Genomic DNA, 13,291 nt, shown 5'->3' on the forward strand with positions numbered 1-13,291 from the left:
CCTCGGGCTCTTCACGACTTTTGCTTGCTCCATTTTGTTTCGTTACTCCATTTTGCTTGCATTGCTTGGTGGTTGTTGCTTAGGACTCGATGGTGTTCACAGGTTTTTTGTTGACTTGGTTGTGTAGCATCCCGAGGTATCATTTCATTTTATAGGACTTGCCGTCAAAAATTTGTGCCCATATTCTACAAACCATATATACGAGGCATGTATGTGGTTGCTAGAGTTACCCAGAGTCATGCAAGGGAGGGGAACTTGGACTGTGGAGGGCTGTAAAAGAGGCAGCGCGTTAACGCGCTGCCTCTTTTGTTGCCCCAGACAGTCCAAGACCCTCTCCCATGAGAGGCATTCAAGTGATATTCAACTCTTGAACGGATGAAAGAAGCTCACAAAACAAATGAACGAGTGCAAGTCCAATGTTCAAGTGTAGAGATAAGAGGAAAATTTTTAGAAAACCTTGTAGACCATCGGCATCTAGGTAGCATTTCGAAGACAGTCCTATTTATGCTCTAGAATTGCATGAGAGACCAAAAGAGACAGCGCGTTAACGCATTGCCTATTTTGGTCCCTCGGGCAGTCCAATAGTCCCCTCCTTGCATAGCGATCAAAAGACCATGTGACCTATCCCTCCAAGAGTCCAATAGCATTCCAAAGACCATAAGACCTGTATACCAAAGCATACTTGGAGACAAAAGATGAAATAGTCGAAGCAACCTCTTGTGAGTATTGATACATGGAGGATTGAGTAGAAAATCCTTGCTGAAAAGCGTTCATGAGAGACAGCTTGAGATGCCAAAAAGGACAGCACGTTAACGCGCTGTCCTTTTTTGCTTCTCAAGGTGTCTTTTCATGAGGGTAAGGGGTAGGCATAGAAGTGCATATTTGCCACTGCAATTCCATATATCTAAGTGTATAGATACCACTGCAAGTTGATATACTATGTGCATTGGAGATGAAACTTTGTCTTTTAGGACACAAGTGGGTGAATGTTCCCTAAACTGGAAATCAATTGCATTGGTAGATACATGTATTTTTGTCTAGATATGTAAAATGATATTTATTCATAAGTGCGAGTTTACACACCTTTGCATTCATATATGTCAGCAGTTTGAGATATTTGTTTGAAGCTTTTTCCTTATGAGGTGTACACACTTCATTATCTATTTGGGGCTTTGCCCTCGTGATATGTATTGCATATGTTTTCATAAACAAACCCTTTATCATATATATATGTGAAAAAGCTCTCATGTTTTTTTGAGCATATGGAAAGATTTGAGAAGACCTTTGAACCTGCCGTAGGTTATACTCTATCTGTTGTTACATGTTGTTTCTTGTTTTTAGTTTTGGTTTTTATTGAAAAGGTTTTGAGAACTATGATTGGAAAAATGCCTTGTTTTTTGTCTTTTCAGGATGACAGGAAAAAAAGGCAGAAAAGTTCAAGTGGCACATTCTACAAAGGTGACAAGAGGAACAAAAGTAGATCACAATGTTGAATCATCAGTAGGTGGAACCGAAGAGCAAGAAAGTGTGGTGGGTCTAGAGGTTGAAGTATCATCAACTCAAAGAGATAAAGGTCCAAGAGTGGAGGAGGATGAGTTGGATGATAGTGAAGTTCAGGTGGAAGGAGGAGGTGATGTGATTGGCAAATGTAGGATGCTTGATTCAAACCAGTGTCCTCGCATTCCCTTGTGTAGGTTGATACCTTATGCAAGAGTGAGAGGACTTCGTGATGATGTATCTTCACTCAAAAGTACATTTCAAGTGGAGGGCTATCTCCCGGAGAAAGGGTCTTTCATTGTATCTGTCTGCAAGAGTGATGGAGGGGAGATAGTTGTGACAGATGATATGAGGAAGAGTTGGTCTCCCACCTGGAGAGAGGTGGATGAGGAGTTTGAGAAAGATGTGATGTCTAACACTGACTTTCATTTTATGTCGCAAAAGATGTTATTTGTTTGGGAGGGCAATCATAGGACCACTGCATGGATGAGTGTTATCAAGGAAATCTTTCCTACAAACAAGAAAAGACATGTACGAGTGGTATGCACAATAATTGACCCAAGGAAAATTAGTGAGATTGCTCTCTTGGCAGGGCTACAACGAATGAATTTGTAAGTACATGGACTCTTTGAATCTTCTGCACATTTGTGTTTTATGCTACTTTGCATTTATAATTGATTGGGTTGTGTACTTTACTGTTTGTTTTCTAGCATGAATGAACATGCCATTATCAAACCCAGTCTAAGGGACATACTCATAAATGCACACAACATTTGTGAGTGTGACTCTATGGTGTTTATGAAAACATTGTCTTTGAGTGAGATCAAATCAATAGAGAATTGGAGGGCTCAAGAGAGTAAAGGGAAGAAGCCATGGTTTCCATTGACAAGAGGTTATCTGGCAAGGCTTGTCTTCTAGATAGAATGTTGCATTTGTATTGATGCTTACTTCTTTATCACTCCTTTGCTTTCTCTAATTGGAACTTATGTATGTAGGTTGAGTACAATACGATCAAAGGGGAGAGGCAGAAGGAATGCAGCGTACCATAATTCAAAAGAGAATTGCTGATAGGATGGGAAAGGTGTGAATTGAATTTTCTATACTTTGTTGCATTTATTTTGAAGTTAAGTGACTGACATGTCATCTTTTGATAGGTGTTGAATTGTATAGATCCTGGTCTTGGAGAGGCTTGGTTGGAAAAGTTGTTTGCCTTGCGCTTTGATGGTGCGGACTCTTGCGTGACATTGGAGAAGCTCCAACTCATTGCAAAGTCTGATTTGAGATTAGAAAAAAAAAATATTTTCCTTTCTTTGTTAGAAGCCACTAAACCTATGCGAGACATGTACTTCATGCCTGTGGGTGACCTTGAGTACAGAGGGTGTGTTTCTTCTACCAATACGAATCATCTTTCATGGTGTTTGTTTGTTTCTTGCCAATAACATGACTCTTATTTTTTTATTATAAAATTGCGTCAACTTTTACTGTTTAGGTGGATTAGTAGAGAGATATTTTTGGAGAAGTGGAGAGACAGTCATTGAAAGTGCTTAAAGATTTGAGGGTGATCACAACAATGGGCATGCCTTTGGATACCCCTAAGGATTACACATTGCAGCAATACATGGAGGATATAAAACTGGAGGGGAGAAAACATATGTTTGTGGTGCTAAGATCAAAGGAAACAAAGATGGAGAGCAAGGGTGGAAAAAAAGGAGATGGACTATCTGAGTTGGACATGGCTGCCCATAGGGTGGTTTATAGGTATGTTGTCAATTCATTCGAAGGTTCATTTTTCATTTGTCTATTTTTGTGCTATTGATTCATGTAATTACACAATCATTGATGGTTGTTCCACTTGATTTTTTTACCTTTTGATGGTTTGGGACATCCAATTTTTTTGTGTTTCTTGGTTGATAGATATCTCTCCCACTTGGGAATAGAGAAAAGGATCTCTGACATTCCAAATTTGTGCAAGAGTTGGGTGGAGATTGGTCAGGCTGCATGCATGTATCCACCTGGCATGCACCGTCTCTCTCAATGGGAATTAGCACATTGTCCCTGGTGGATAGATTTTCCTAAAGGACAAGTACTGGTGCGAGAAAGAGACTTGTACAATACTTATGCTTCACAAAAAGCCAATGAAGCAAGTAAGGACAAAGTGGAGGGAAGCTCAAGGAGAGATAAGAAAGAGAAAGAGAAACAAGAACATCCTCCAGAAAAAGGTAAGGAAGATACAATATGATTGTTTGTTGATGCTGTCTTCAATTTGTTTTGACATTGCATTAATAAGTTTATGATTGTTCTCTTTCTAGATGAGGGACCATCTAGTCCTATGCGGCATGAAATGGATCACATAGAGAGTGCAGGTAAGGGTGTTGTTGTGTTCTGCATATGTAGTTGTTCCTTTAACACTAGTTTTACTTGTAATTAATTTGCTTTTGCATATAGGTGGAGAATCAATCTCGGGACTTGTGAAGCAATACGTGTTCCATCGATCACAGTCACCTGACATTTCCTTGGCCCGTGGCATCACACCTTTGTTTGCTTGTACAGTTGGAGATTACATTGCAATGGGCAAAGACTTTGCTGACTCTAAAAGAAATGATAAGTATGCTATTTTGCATGAGTTTTTTATTACAGTGGCTAGTCGAGATCAGGACTACAAGAGGATGGGTAAGAAGGTGAAGTGGGCTTCAGATTTTATATTGCTCGATTTTCCATCTGGCTATCCACTTGATGAGAGAGGATCCACTCCTACTTGGAATGTCTTGCTCGAGGACCATGTGCGGCATGGGCTTGCAGTTGCATCAGCTTCTTTGTCTGATAGTGGTTGGTTGGCATGCATATGTCCTTTGGCAGGTAAGGCACAATACCACAATTGACATTTCACATTTTTTGTTTCCATTCTACTAGTTTTAAATAAAATTAATTGCTTGTAGGACAATGTATTGGTTGGATGGAACGGTTTGCATATGTCCAGGGCTTGGAGGTTTTCAGACGTGTGATCATTCATGACAAGTTTCCATATGGATTTTGTAGAGAACATGATAAAAGTGTAAAGGTAAGCTACCATTCCATGCATTCTATGTTTGCATTCCATGATAAAAGTGTCTTTGACAAATGTCTCCTCGTTAGTCCTATGCATGCTATGTTTGGAAGGATAAGTCCTATGCATGCTATCTTTGCCATCTTTCATGCTATAATGCTTGCTAGTTGAAGTCAATATACTATACATGTTTTTCTCCATGTGGTTTCCAGATGCAATCTTCAGTATTAGCTCTAATACGTAGAGCAAAGAAGAATCCAATAGTTTTTTGGGAGGAGAGCTTTCCACTTTTCCAACAGCTTTTGATTGATCCACGTGAAGATGTCTGGACTCATTACATACCTCCCTCTGCAAGGACAATCATGCCGATGTCTTCTCAGCTAGCACGAGGTGGACTAGAGAGGAGTAGTTTTTTTGTAGGTTGCATTATGTCTCTTCTCTGTGTTCCTGGAGGGCTGGTTCTAGAGATGGGTTGTGGTACAGCCCCTCTTATGCGTGCTTGTCAGGCCATTGGCAGGCCTTGTTTTTCATTTGATTCAGACAACGGTATTATGGCTAGCATTGTTGAGCCACTTGTGGCAGATCATTCTGGAAAACGGATCAGGTCAGAGCATGATGGAGAGGGGGAAGAAGAGAGAGTGGAACCTGTCACAAACCCCTTTGATGACTAGTATGCTACTGGCCCTGAGTTTTTTTGTTATATATTTTGAATGCTAAAATTGAGGACTTTGAAAGGGTTATTTAGCATCTTTATAATATGGTAGATAGTGAACATTTACGGGTGCCTTTGAATCAAGAAAGTACAAATTTTGATGCTTTGGATAGTGTTTGTAAGGCCTTGATCTAGGAATTGATTTTCTTTGCTTTTTGTTGGTAGCGAATTGTCTTTTGTATAACACATAAGAATGGCAAGACTTTCTTCTTGTTGGAAATTATTTTCATTGTTCCACTTTGACTTACTTTCCTTTGAAATGTATGTTTTGTTGTAGTTTGTTGCCATGCTATGCAGAAAAAATGGCAAGATTCATGACAGCCGACAAGAGATATGATGAGTGGCAATTAGATAAACCACATGTGCGCAACTACTTTCTTGATGATGAATGTCACGTGGATTAGAACATGGTTTAAAACACCATTTTGTTCATAAACTGATAATTGTTGTGGTGAACCATGGATACATTTGGAAAGTTTGGTCTAGTGCATTTTGCGGGTGAAGTGGTATTTCAATAGTCATCTATGTTATGAGTTTGGTAATTAGTTTATGTTCTTCAAGTGAAAGATAGGGTGGATTGTAAGTCTGATTATTGGTATGCTTATTATGACAACATCTTGCTATAGTAAGTTCGGTTTCAAATTTGTTCTCATCAGAGGAATTGTAAAAAAACTCGCTCGCTTCATTGGGCCCGCTCGCTTTTTCTCGCTCGCTCTATTGACTACCTCCGGAATCCGTACCTACACAGGCCGCACTTCTCTAGCTGCTGTTCGAGATCGGGGCCTTCTTCACGGCGCCATCTGTTTGACCTCCTGGACCACGCCCCTTTTTGCACCTCTGCCTCTTCCTGGGATTAAGGTACTGTGCTTTGCCTCTTTCAATTTGCTGAGCAGTCTCTCTTTTTTGCTTGTTCCTCCTACTTCGATGGGCTGTCATATGCTATGGCCTTGACAAAGTGGTGAGAGAACCGGCTTCTTGGATCTCTCCTTTCATTTATTTCTGCAATATTGTAAGGGAATAGACACTGCCTTTGCATCCTAGCAAGAGGTAAGACCTTCCCACATGGCATCTTCCTCTCATTCTCTCATATCTATCGACAAATTCAATGGGTCCAACTTTCATACTTGGCAAATCAAAATCAAGTGCCATCTTATGAAAGAAGGTCTTTGGGACATTGTTCACCGTGCTGCTCCCAAAGGTCCCGACACTGAGCAAGTTGTCACTGCCAAGAACGACAAAGCCTATGCTATCATATTGCTCGGCCTTGGAGATGATTACATTCATCACATCTCCGACATAGAGTTTGCTCCTCAAGCATGGATCACTCTAGATACCCTTTTTGGACCTCGATCTAAAAACTCTAAAATTGCACTTATGATCTCATTATTTGATCTACATATGTAGGAAGGAGCTACTATAGCCTCTCATGTCAATTATCTTCGTAGTCTTATGGTTCAGCTTGTGTCAGTCAAGTCTCCCATCTCCGAAGATATTGCTATTGATGTGCTTCTCAAAAGCTTACCTGACACCTATGCTACTCTTGTCACTACCTTCAAGTATCACAATAATCCTTCTCTTAAGGGTATCATCAATGCTCTCCAAGAGGAAGAAAGAACTCAACAATGAAAGGTAACTAACACTGCCTTTTTAGCAAAGAAAGGAAGTTCTAAGGTAAGAAAGCCTTACACCCATTGTGGCAAAACTAATCATATAGAGAAGGACTGCTTCAAGGATCATCCATGCAGCATTTGTGGCCGTGATAATCATCGGGAGAGGGACTACTCCAAACCCTCTACATCAGCCCTTGCATCTACCTCAACCCATGTTGCTGCAGCATCTCCATCAACAGATCCTACTGTTCCTTCCTCATATGATGAGAAGTGGGCTTTCTGATTACTTCTATTTCTTGTCTACCACTTTGACCACCGATGATGTAGGTCAAGGGGTTCTAGTGTCTTGGTCTTTTCTGTTTGACTACAGTCAGACTTCTGTCTATCTAGTCTTATCTGTCTACCTATCTGTCTTTCAATCTGACTATGTTTTGTTTTAGATCCATCTTGTCCCTACCCTTGTGGACCCATATGAGGATCTCACTTGAGGAGGGGTGTCTCAAGATCTTTGTCTGTCATGTCTTCTATCTTGTCTCTCAGTCTATCAGTCTTTATGCCTGTCTTCTAGTCTTGTCTTTTTGTCTTACTCCTAGTGTCCACTTAAGGAGGGTGTTGGAGATAAGTGCACACTAAGTGTACTATTTCCTAGTCTACATTTGTCTAAGTCTAGTCTAGTCTTTGTGTCTTCAGTGTGTGCCATGTGGCACCTCTACAATTATCCCATAAGCACTCTTGCTTTATGTCTTGTACTTTGGCCCATATATTCATGGGTCACATCATTGTAATCTATCTGTCTAGCTTGTGTCTTGTCTACACTCTTCTCAAGGTATTTCTTGTCTTTCAATCTTGTTATCTCATTTCTAGTTTCTAGTTCTTGCTTCCATATTCCAACAGAAGTGAGTTTCTCGATCATCACTGACTAGCTCCAACGGACATCCGAACCGCGTAATGACTTAGTCATATAAGAATTTGGCAGTGAATCTTGCATCAGCCTTCACTGTGGCTCTTCCTTCTACCCACTTGGTGAAGTAGTTAGTGGCCAGGATGATGTATTTAGCCCTAGCCCCCCTAGCTCTGTTGGGCTTATGGGACCAATGAAATCGATGCCCCATAGGGTTGGCCCAGGGTTGGTCAGCCAAGATCTCGGTCAGGGGCATCACATCTACCTTGTGTGGGATTTGGATACGTTGGCAAGGGTCATGTCTCCGAAGAGCATCAGCCACCAGAGACCAACTTGCAGGACTTTATGTGTAACATCAACGGCAGCAAAATGACCTCATATGATTCCTGAGTGGGCTTCTTCAAGCACATAGATGTATTCGTGTTCACACATGCATCTTCACAGTATGCCTGACAAAATATGAAGAGGGGAGAGGAGAAGAGTGGAGATGAGGAGAGAGGGCACAGCTAGAGAGCACACCACAAATGACTAACTGTACACTAGATTTAGTTGAAAAAATAGAATATATACAAACCCTTTTAGGGTTAGGGTTAGGGGAGCTAACCCTTTCCTTTATAGCACTCTATAAGGTTAGTGCTATGCACATATGATCACGTGATGGTGCTATGCACACATGATCACATGATGTTGAGCGTGAACTCTCAACACCTTCCCTCAAGATCAACATCATGAAGTAGGCCTTCCCTCAAGATGATGATTCTGGGGAATCGAAGAAGGACTGAGCATTACATTCCAGCACACCCCTTTAATGGGAATGTCCTTCCTCTGCATCAAACCAAGAGCTAGTCGGTGTTTCTCGAATAGCTCTTTACCGAGTGGTTTGGTAAAGATGTCGGCAACATTTTCTTTGCTATCACAATGCTGCAGTGTGATGTCACCAAGTAACACTCTTTCTCTGATGAAGTGCTCTCTGACATCAATGTGCTTTGTTCTGGAGTGATATACTGGATTTTTGGCTAATGCTTGAGCCGATTGATTATCACAGTATATTGTTGTTGGCTTTGACTCATCAAAGTAATCTGTTTCTGACAATAGTCTTCTGAGCCATATAGCCTCACATGCACCTGTAGTGAGTGCTCTATATTCTGCTTCAGTCGAAGACAAAGAAACAGTTGGCTGTTTGTTTGACAACCATGATATAGCACCTTGACCAAGGAAAAATGCATATCCCTGTGTCGATCTCCTGGTCTCATGATCTCCAGCATAGTCACTATCACAGTATCCATGCAACCGTGGATGACTTCCTCTGTATTCTATCCCAAATTGTCTTGTACCTCTGATGTATCTCAAGACTCTTTTGGCTGCATTCCAGTGAGACTGTTTTGGATTTGCCATAAATTGTGCTAGTGAGCTTACTGCATAACAAATATCTGGCCGTGTGATTGTCAGATATATAAGAGATCCAATGAGTTGCCTGTAGTATCTGTCATTGACTGTAGGCTTTTCTGAATCTTTAGTAAGTTTCAAACTCTGTTCCATGGGAGTGGCTGCAATCTTGCAATCTGCCATATGAAACTTCTTCAGGAGACTGTCAACATATTTGAGCTGACTCATGAATGTGCTATCTGAATCTCTCCAGAACTCAATTCCAAGACAATAGTGCATAAGTCCAAGATCTTTCATGTCGAACTCTGCAGATAAGTCTTGTTTTAGCTTTCTGATGAAGCTATCCTTGCTTCCTGTCACAATCAGATCATCTACGTACAAAAGTGCAATAGTAATATCTTCCCCTTGAACTTTGTAGTAGAGAGTATGATCTGCATTTGACTTCATGTATCCCAGATCAGCAAAATACTTGTCAATTCTGCTGTACCAACTTCTGGGGGCTTGTTTTAAGCCGTAGAGACTTTTCTTGAGATGGCAAACCTTGTTCTCCTGTCCTGGTTCAACATAACCGGCTGGTTGTTGCATGTAGACTTCCTCGTCTAGATAACCATTGAGAAATGCATTCTTGACATCGAGCTGATACACATTCCATGTACTGAGTGTCGCTAGTGATATCAAGAACCGTATGGAATCCATCTTTGCTACTGGAGCATAAGTCTCATCATAATCTTGACCATATTGTTGTGCAAATCCTTTTGCAACTAATCTGGCTTTGTATCTTTGAATACTGCCATCTGGATTGTACTTCACTTTGTATACCCATTTGTTGGCTATGGCCTTCTTTCCTGGTGGAAGGTCACATAATTCCCAAGTGTTATTTTTATACAAAGCATCCATTTCCTCATTCATTGCAGTTTGCCATTCTGGCTTATCTACTGCGTCTTCGAAGTACACTGGCTCTTCTGTAGCCATGATGGTAGTCATAAGAGCATAGTTGGTGGTTTCCACCTGAATTGCTTTGCCTTTCTGAGCATATGTCAATCTGGCTGGTGGTCTGCTTTCCCTAGTAGACCGTCTGAGCTGCTGTGACACTGATTGGGGTGTTGCTGGCAATTCTTGCTCTTCTTCATCAACCTGTTCTGTAGATGACTGTGAAGTCGATGCTTCTATCTCCTGTGTAGGTGAGGTTTTCCATTCTGATTCCTCATCGAAGATTACATCTCTGGAGATAATGACTTTGCGGTTGATGGGATCATACAATTTGTATGCTTTACTTTCTTCACTGTAGCCAACCATGATGCATTTGCGTGACTTCGCATCCAATTTCCTGCGATGATCATCATGTATGTGGGCATATGCTATGCAACCAAATATGCGGAGATGCCCAATGCGTGGCTTGTGTCCAGTGAATGCTTCATAAGGAGTCATACCTTGTATCGGTTCGGTAGGAAGCCGATTAAGCAAGTAGTTAGCTGTAGCTATTGCTTCTGCCCAATACTGATTCGGAAGATGCTTTTCACTAAGCATTGCTCTAGCACTGTCTGCTAAAGTCCCATTCTTCCTTTCAGCTATTGCATTTTGCTGAGGAGTATCTGCACATGTGAATTGTCTTCGAATGCCGTGAGTTTTGCAAAAGTTCATGAAGGCTGAAGACATGTATTCACCTCCTCTGTCTGATCTCATGACCTTGATCTTTCTGCCTGTTTGGTTTTCTACCATGGCTTTAAATTCTTGAAATCTGGCAAACACTTCAGATTTCTCTTTCAAAAAGTAGACCCAACAATATCTGCTGTAGTCGTCGATGAAGGTCAAGTAATAAAGTGAACCATTGATGCTGCGGGTCTGGGCATAACCCCATACATCTGTATGAATCAAATCAAGAATACCTCGTGCACGAGAGGTACTTCTGACAAAGTTGGTTCTCTTTTGTTTGCCGAAGCAGCATGCTTCACAAACTTTTCCAAGAAACTGTAGCTTCGGAATCCCAATTGCCATATTTTGATTCCTTAGATCTAACAAGTACTTGAAGTTGACATGACCATATCTCTTGTGCCATTTTGCAGATAGTGGCATCTGTTGCATTTGAGCTGACATGGCATGCTTATCTGGTACTGTAGCTAGCATCCTGTACAAGCGTCCTTCCTTGACACCTTTTGCTACTAGCTGACCTCTTTTGGATTTGTCTCTGATAGTGCATTCATCACCGTCGAAGATGACTTTGTAGTTGTGTTCCGTCATTTGACCTACTGACAAAAGGTTCTTGCTGAGCTTCGGAACATAGAGCACATCTTTGACTAATCCTTTTGTACCAGTGAAATTGTTCATAGGGATAACACCTGTCCCTTGAACCGGATTCGGTGTATTGTCTGCTGTGTAGATGACATTCTTTTGACCTTCTAATGGCTTCATTTCTGTGAACCATTCCTGATGATTTGTCATATGAGATGATGCACCGCTGTCGATGTACCAAGGATCCTGTTCCACTTGGTCGACTTGATAGCTGAAATCTTCTTTGGGATTGAAATCAGTGTCTAGGTGCATTGTATCAGTCTGATGCAATTCCTCACTTGCAAGAAACATATTGCCATGTTCATTTGCAAAATGACTATGACTAGAATGTCCACCACGATGATTTCCTCTTCCTCGAGCATTCCCTCGATTACTGCTGGATTGACCGCCTTGGTCATACTGCTTCCTGCGGCAATCTCTTTCATAGTGTCCAAACTTGTGACAATAGTTGCATTGAATGTTTGACACATTGGTGGATGCATTCCCTCGTCCTTGGAATCTTCCTCTGTTGGAATGATTTCCTCTTTGCTGATTTTGATGTTGCTGAGGATGCTGCTGATGCTGATTCTGACTTTGATTTTGACCACTTTTCTGATATGATCTACCTCTGTTTCTACCTTTTCCTCTGCTTCTGTCTGAAGCTGTGAATGCCTGATCATTAGAATGACCTTTACGTGCTTGAATGGCCTGAGTCCTGAGTTCTTCACCAAGTAGAACTGACTGAAGTTCTTCAAGTGTTGGAATTTGCCGTTGGATGGCAATACTCTGGACCAGATTCTCATATCCCTCTCCTAGTCCATTCAGGATTACTTGAACCATTTCTGCGGGATTCATAGTTTCTCCTGCTGCTGCAAGTTGATTGTTGTAGTCTTTGATGCGGAGTACATAAGCATGACCAGTTTCATTGCTGTTGCGGAAACTCTGGTTGATCTGGTTTCTCAAGGTGAGAATCCTGGATGTGTTCTTGGACTCGTAGAGAGCTGCGAACATATCCCATGCTTCTTTTGATGTCTTGACTGTGTTGAGCTGTGCTAGCATGACATCTTGCACATTCTGCTTGATCAGGTGATAGGCATACTTGTCTTTCTTATCCCATTCTGCTTGAGCTCGGGCAATGGCAGGATCTGCTACTGGTGCGGAAACTGTTTGTGTAGATGTAGATCCCGATGTAGATCCCGTTGCTGGTGCTGTGACATCAGATGGAGTAGAGCTACTGGTGGCTGGATCGGCCAATGGTCTAGGTATGGATCCATCAACATACTCCCATTTGTCCTGAAGCACAAGAATGGTCTCCATTCGGTATTTCCATGTACCGTAATTGGAGTTGTCTAACTTAGCAGATGCCTCCAGATTGAGGTTGCTAGTCGACATGGTGCAAACAATGTACTCAAAAGTGTCCTGAAAAAACTCTGTATGAATCAACTGCAAATACACTGAAGATGCCAAGTGAAATCTCTGTACCGTCGGTGAAGATAGAACTGCAGTAAATAAGATCTGATCTGTGTTACAAGGCTTGTGGCAATGATGCCGGGAATAGCCAAGAGGCTTTACAAGGCTGAAAATGATGTGCACGATGCCGTGAGATAGCCAAATAGGCTTTACAATGGTGGCATGTGTGTGTGAAATCAAGTGCTATCTGCCCACTGTATCAATCTGCAATGCCTCTGAACTCTGAAGTCTGCTCACTGAACTGATGAACGTAAGATTTCAGGTAATGTAATGATGTGAAATCGGATGTGAGCGTATGGACTGACTCCGAGTAGGTACTAGTCGGGAATTTCGGGCATGGCTTAGATTGGCAACTTGGGGAATTCAAAGCGTCCCCTCTATGGCGATCTAGTCTACTCTGATCT

General features: G+C 41.6%; 1 protein-coding gene across 1 annotated transcript; it reads left to right on the top strand.

Annotated features, from left to right (window-relative positions):
* Positions 1-3,810: 3,810 nt before the first annotated feature.
* On the top strand, positions 3,811-4,427 carry LOC147888019 (uncharacterized). Its single transcript, XM_087393129.1, has 2 exons — positions 3,811-3,860; positions 3,943-4,427. The coding sequence occupies exons 1-2, from the start codon at positions 3,827-3,829 to the stop codon at positions 4,374-4,376; spliced, it is 468 nt and encodes a 155-aa protein (XP_087249255.1). The 5' UTR covers positions 3,811-3,826; the 3' UTR covers positions 4,377-4,427.
* Positions 4,428-13,291: the final 8,864 nt, after the last annotated feature.

Source organism: Dipteris shenzhenensis, chromosome 22, assembly GCF_047967505.1.
Source record: "Dipteris shenzhenensis isolate YYH24624 ecotype China chromosome 22, Dip_SZ_1.0, whole genome shotgun sequence".
NCBI classification, from domain to species: domain Eukaryota; kingdom Viridiplantae; phylum Streptophyta; class Polypodiopsida; order Gleicheniales; family Dipteridaceae; genus Dipteris; species Dipteris shenzhenensis.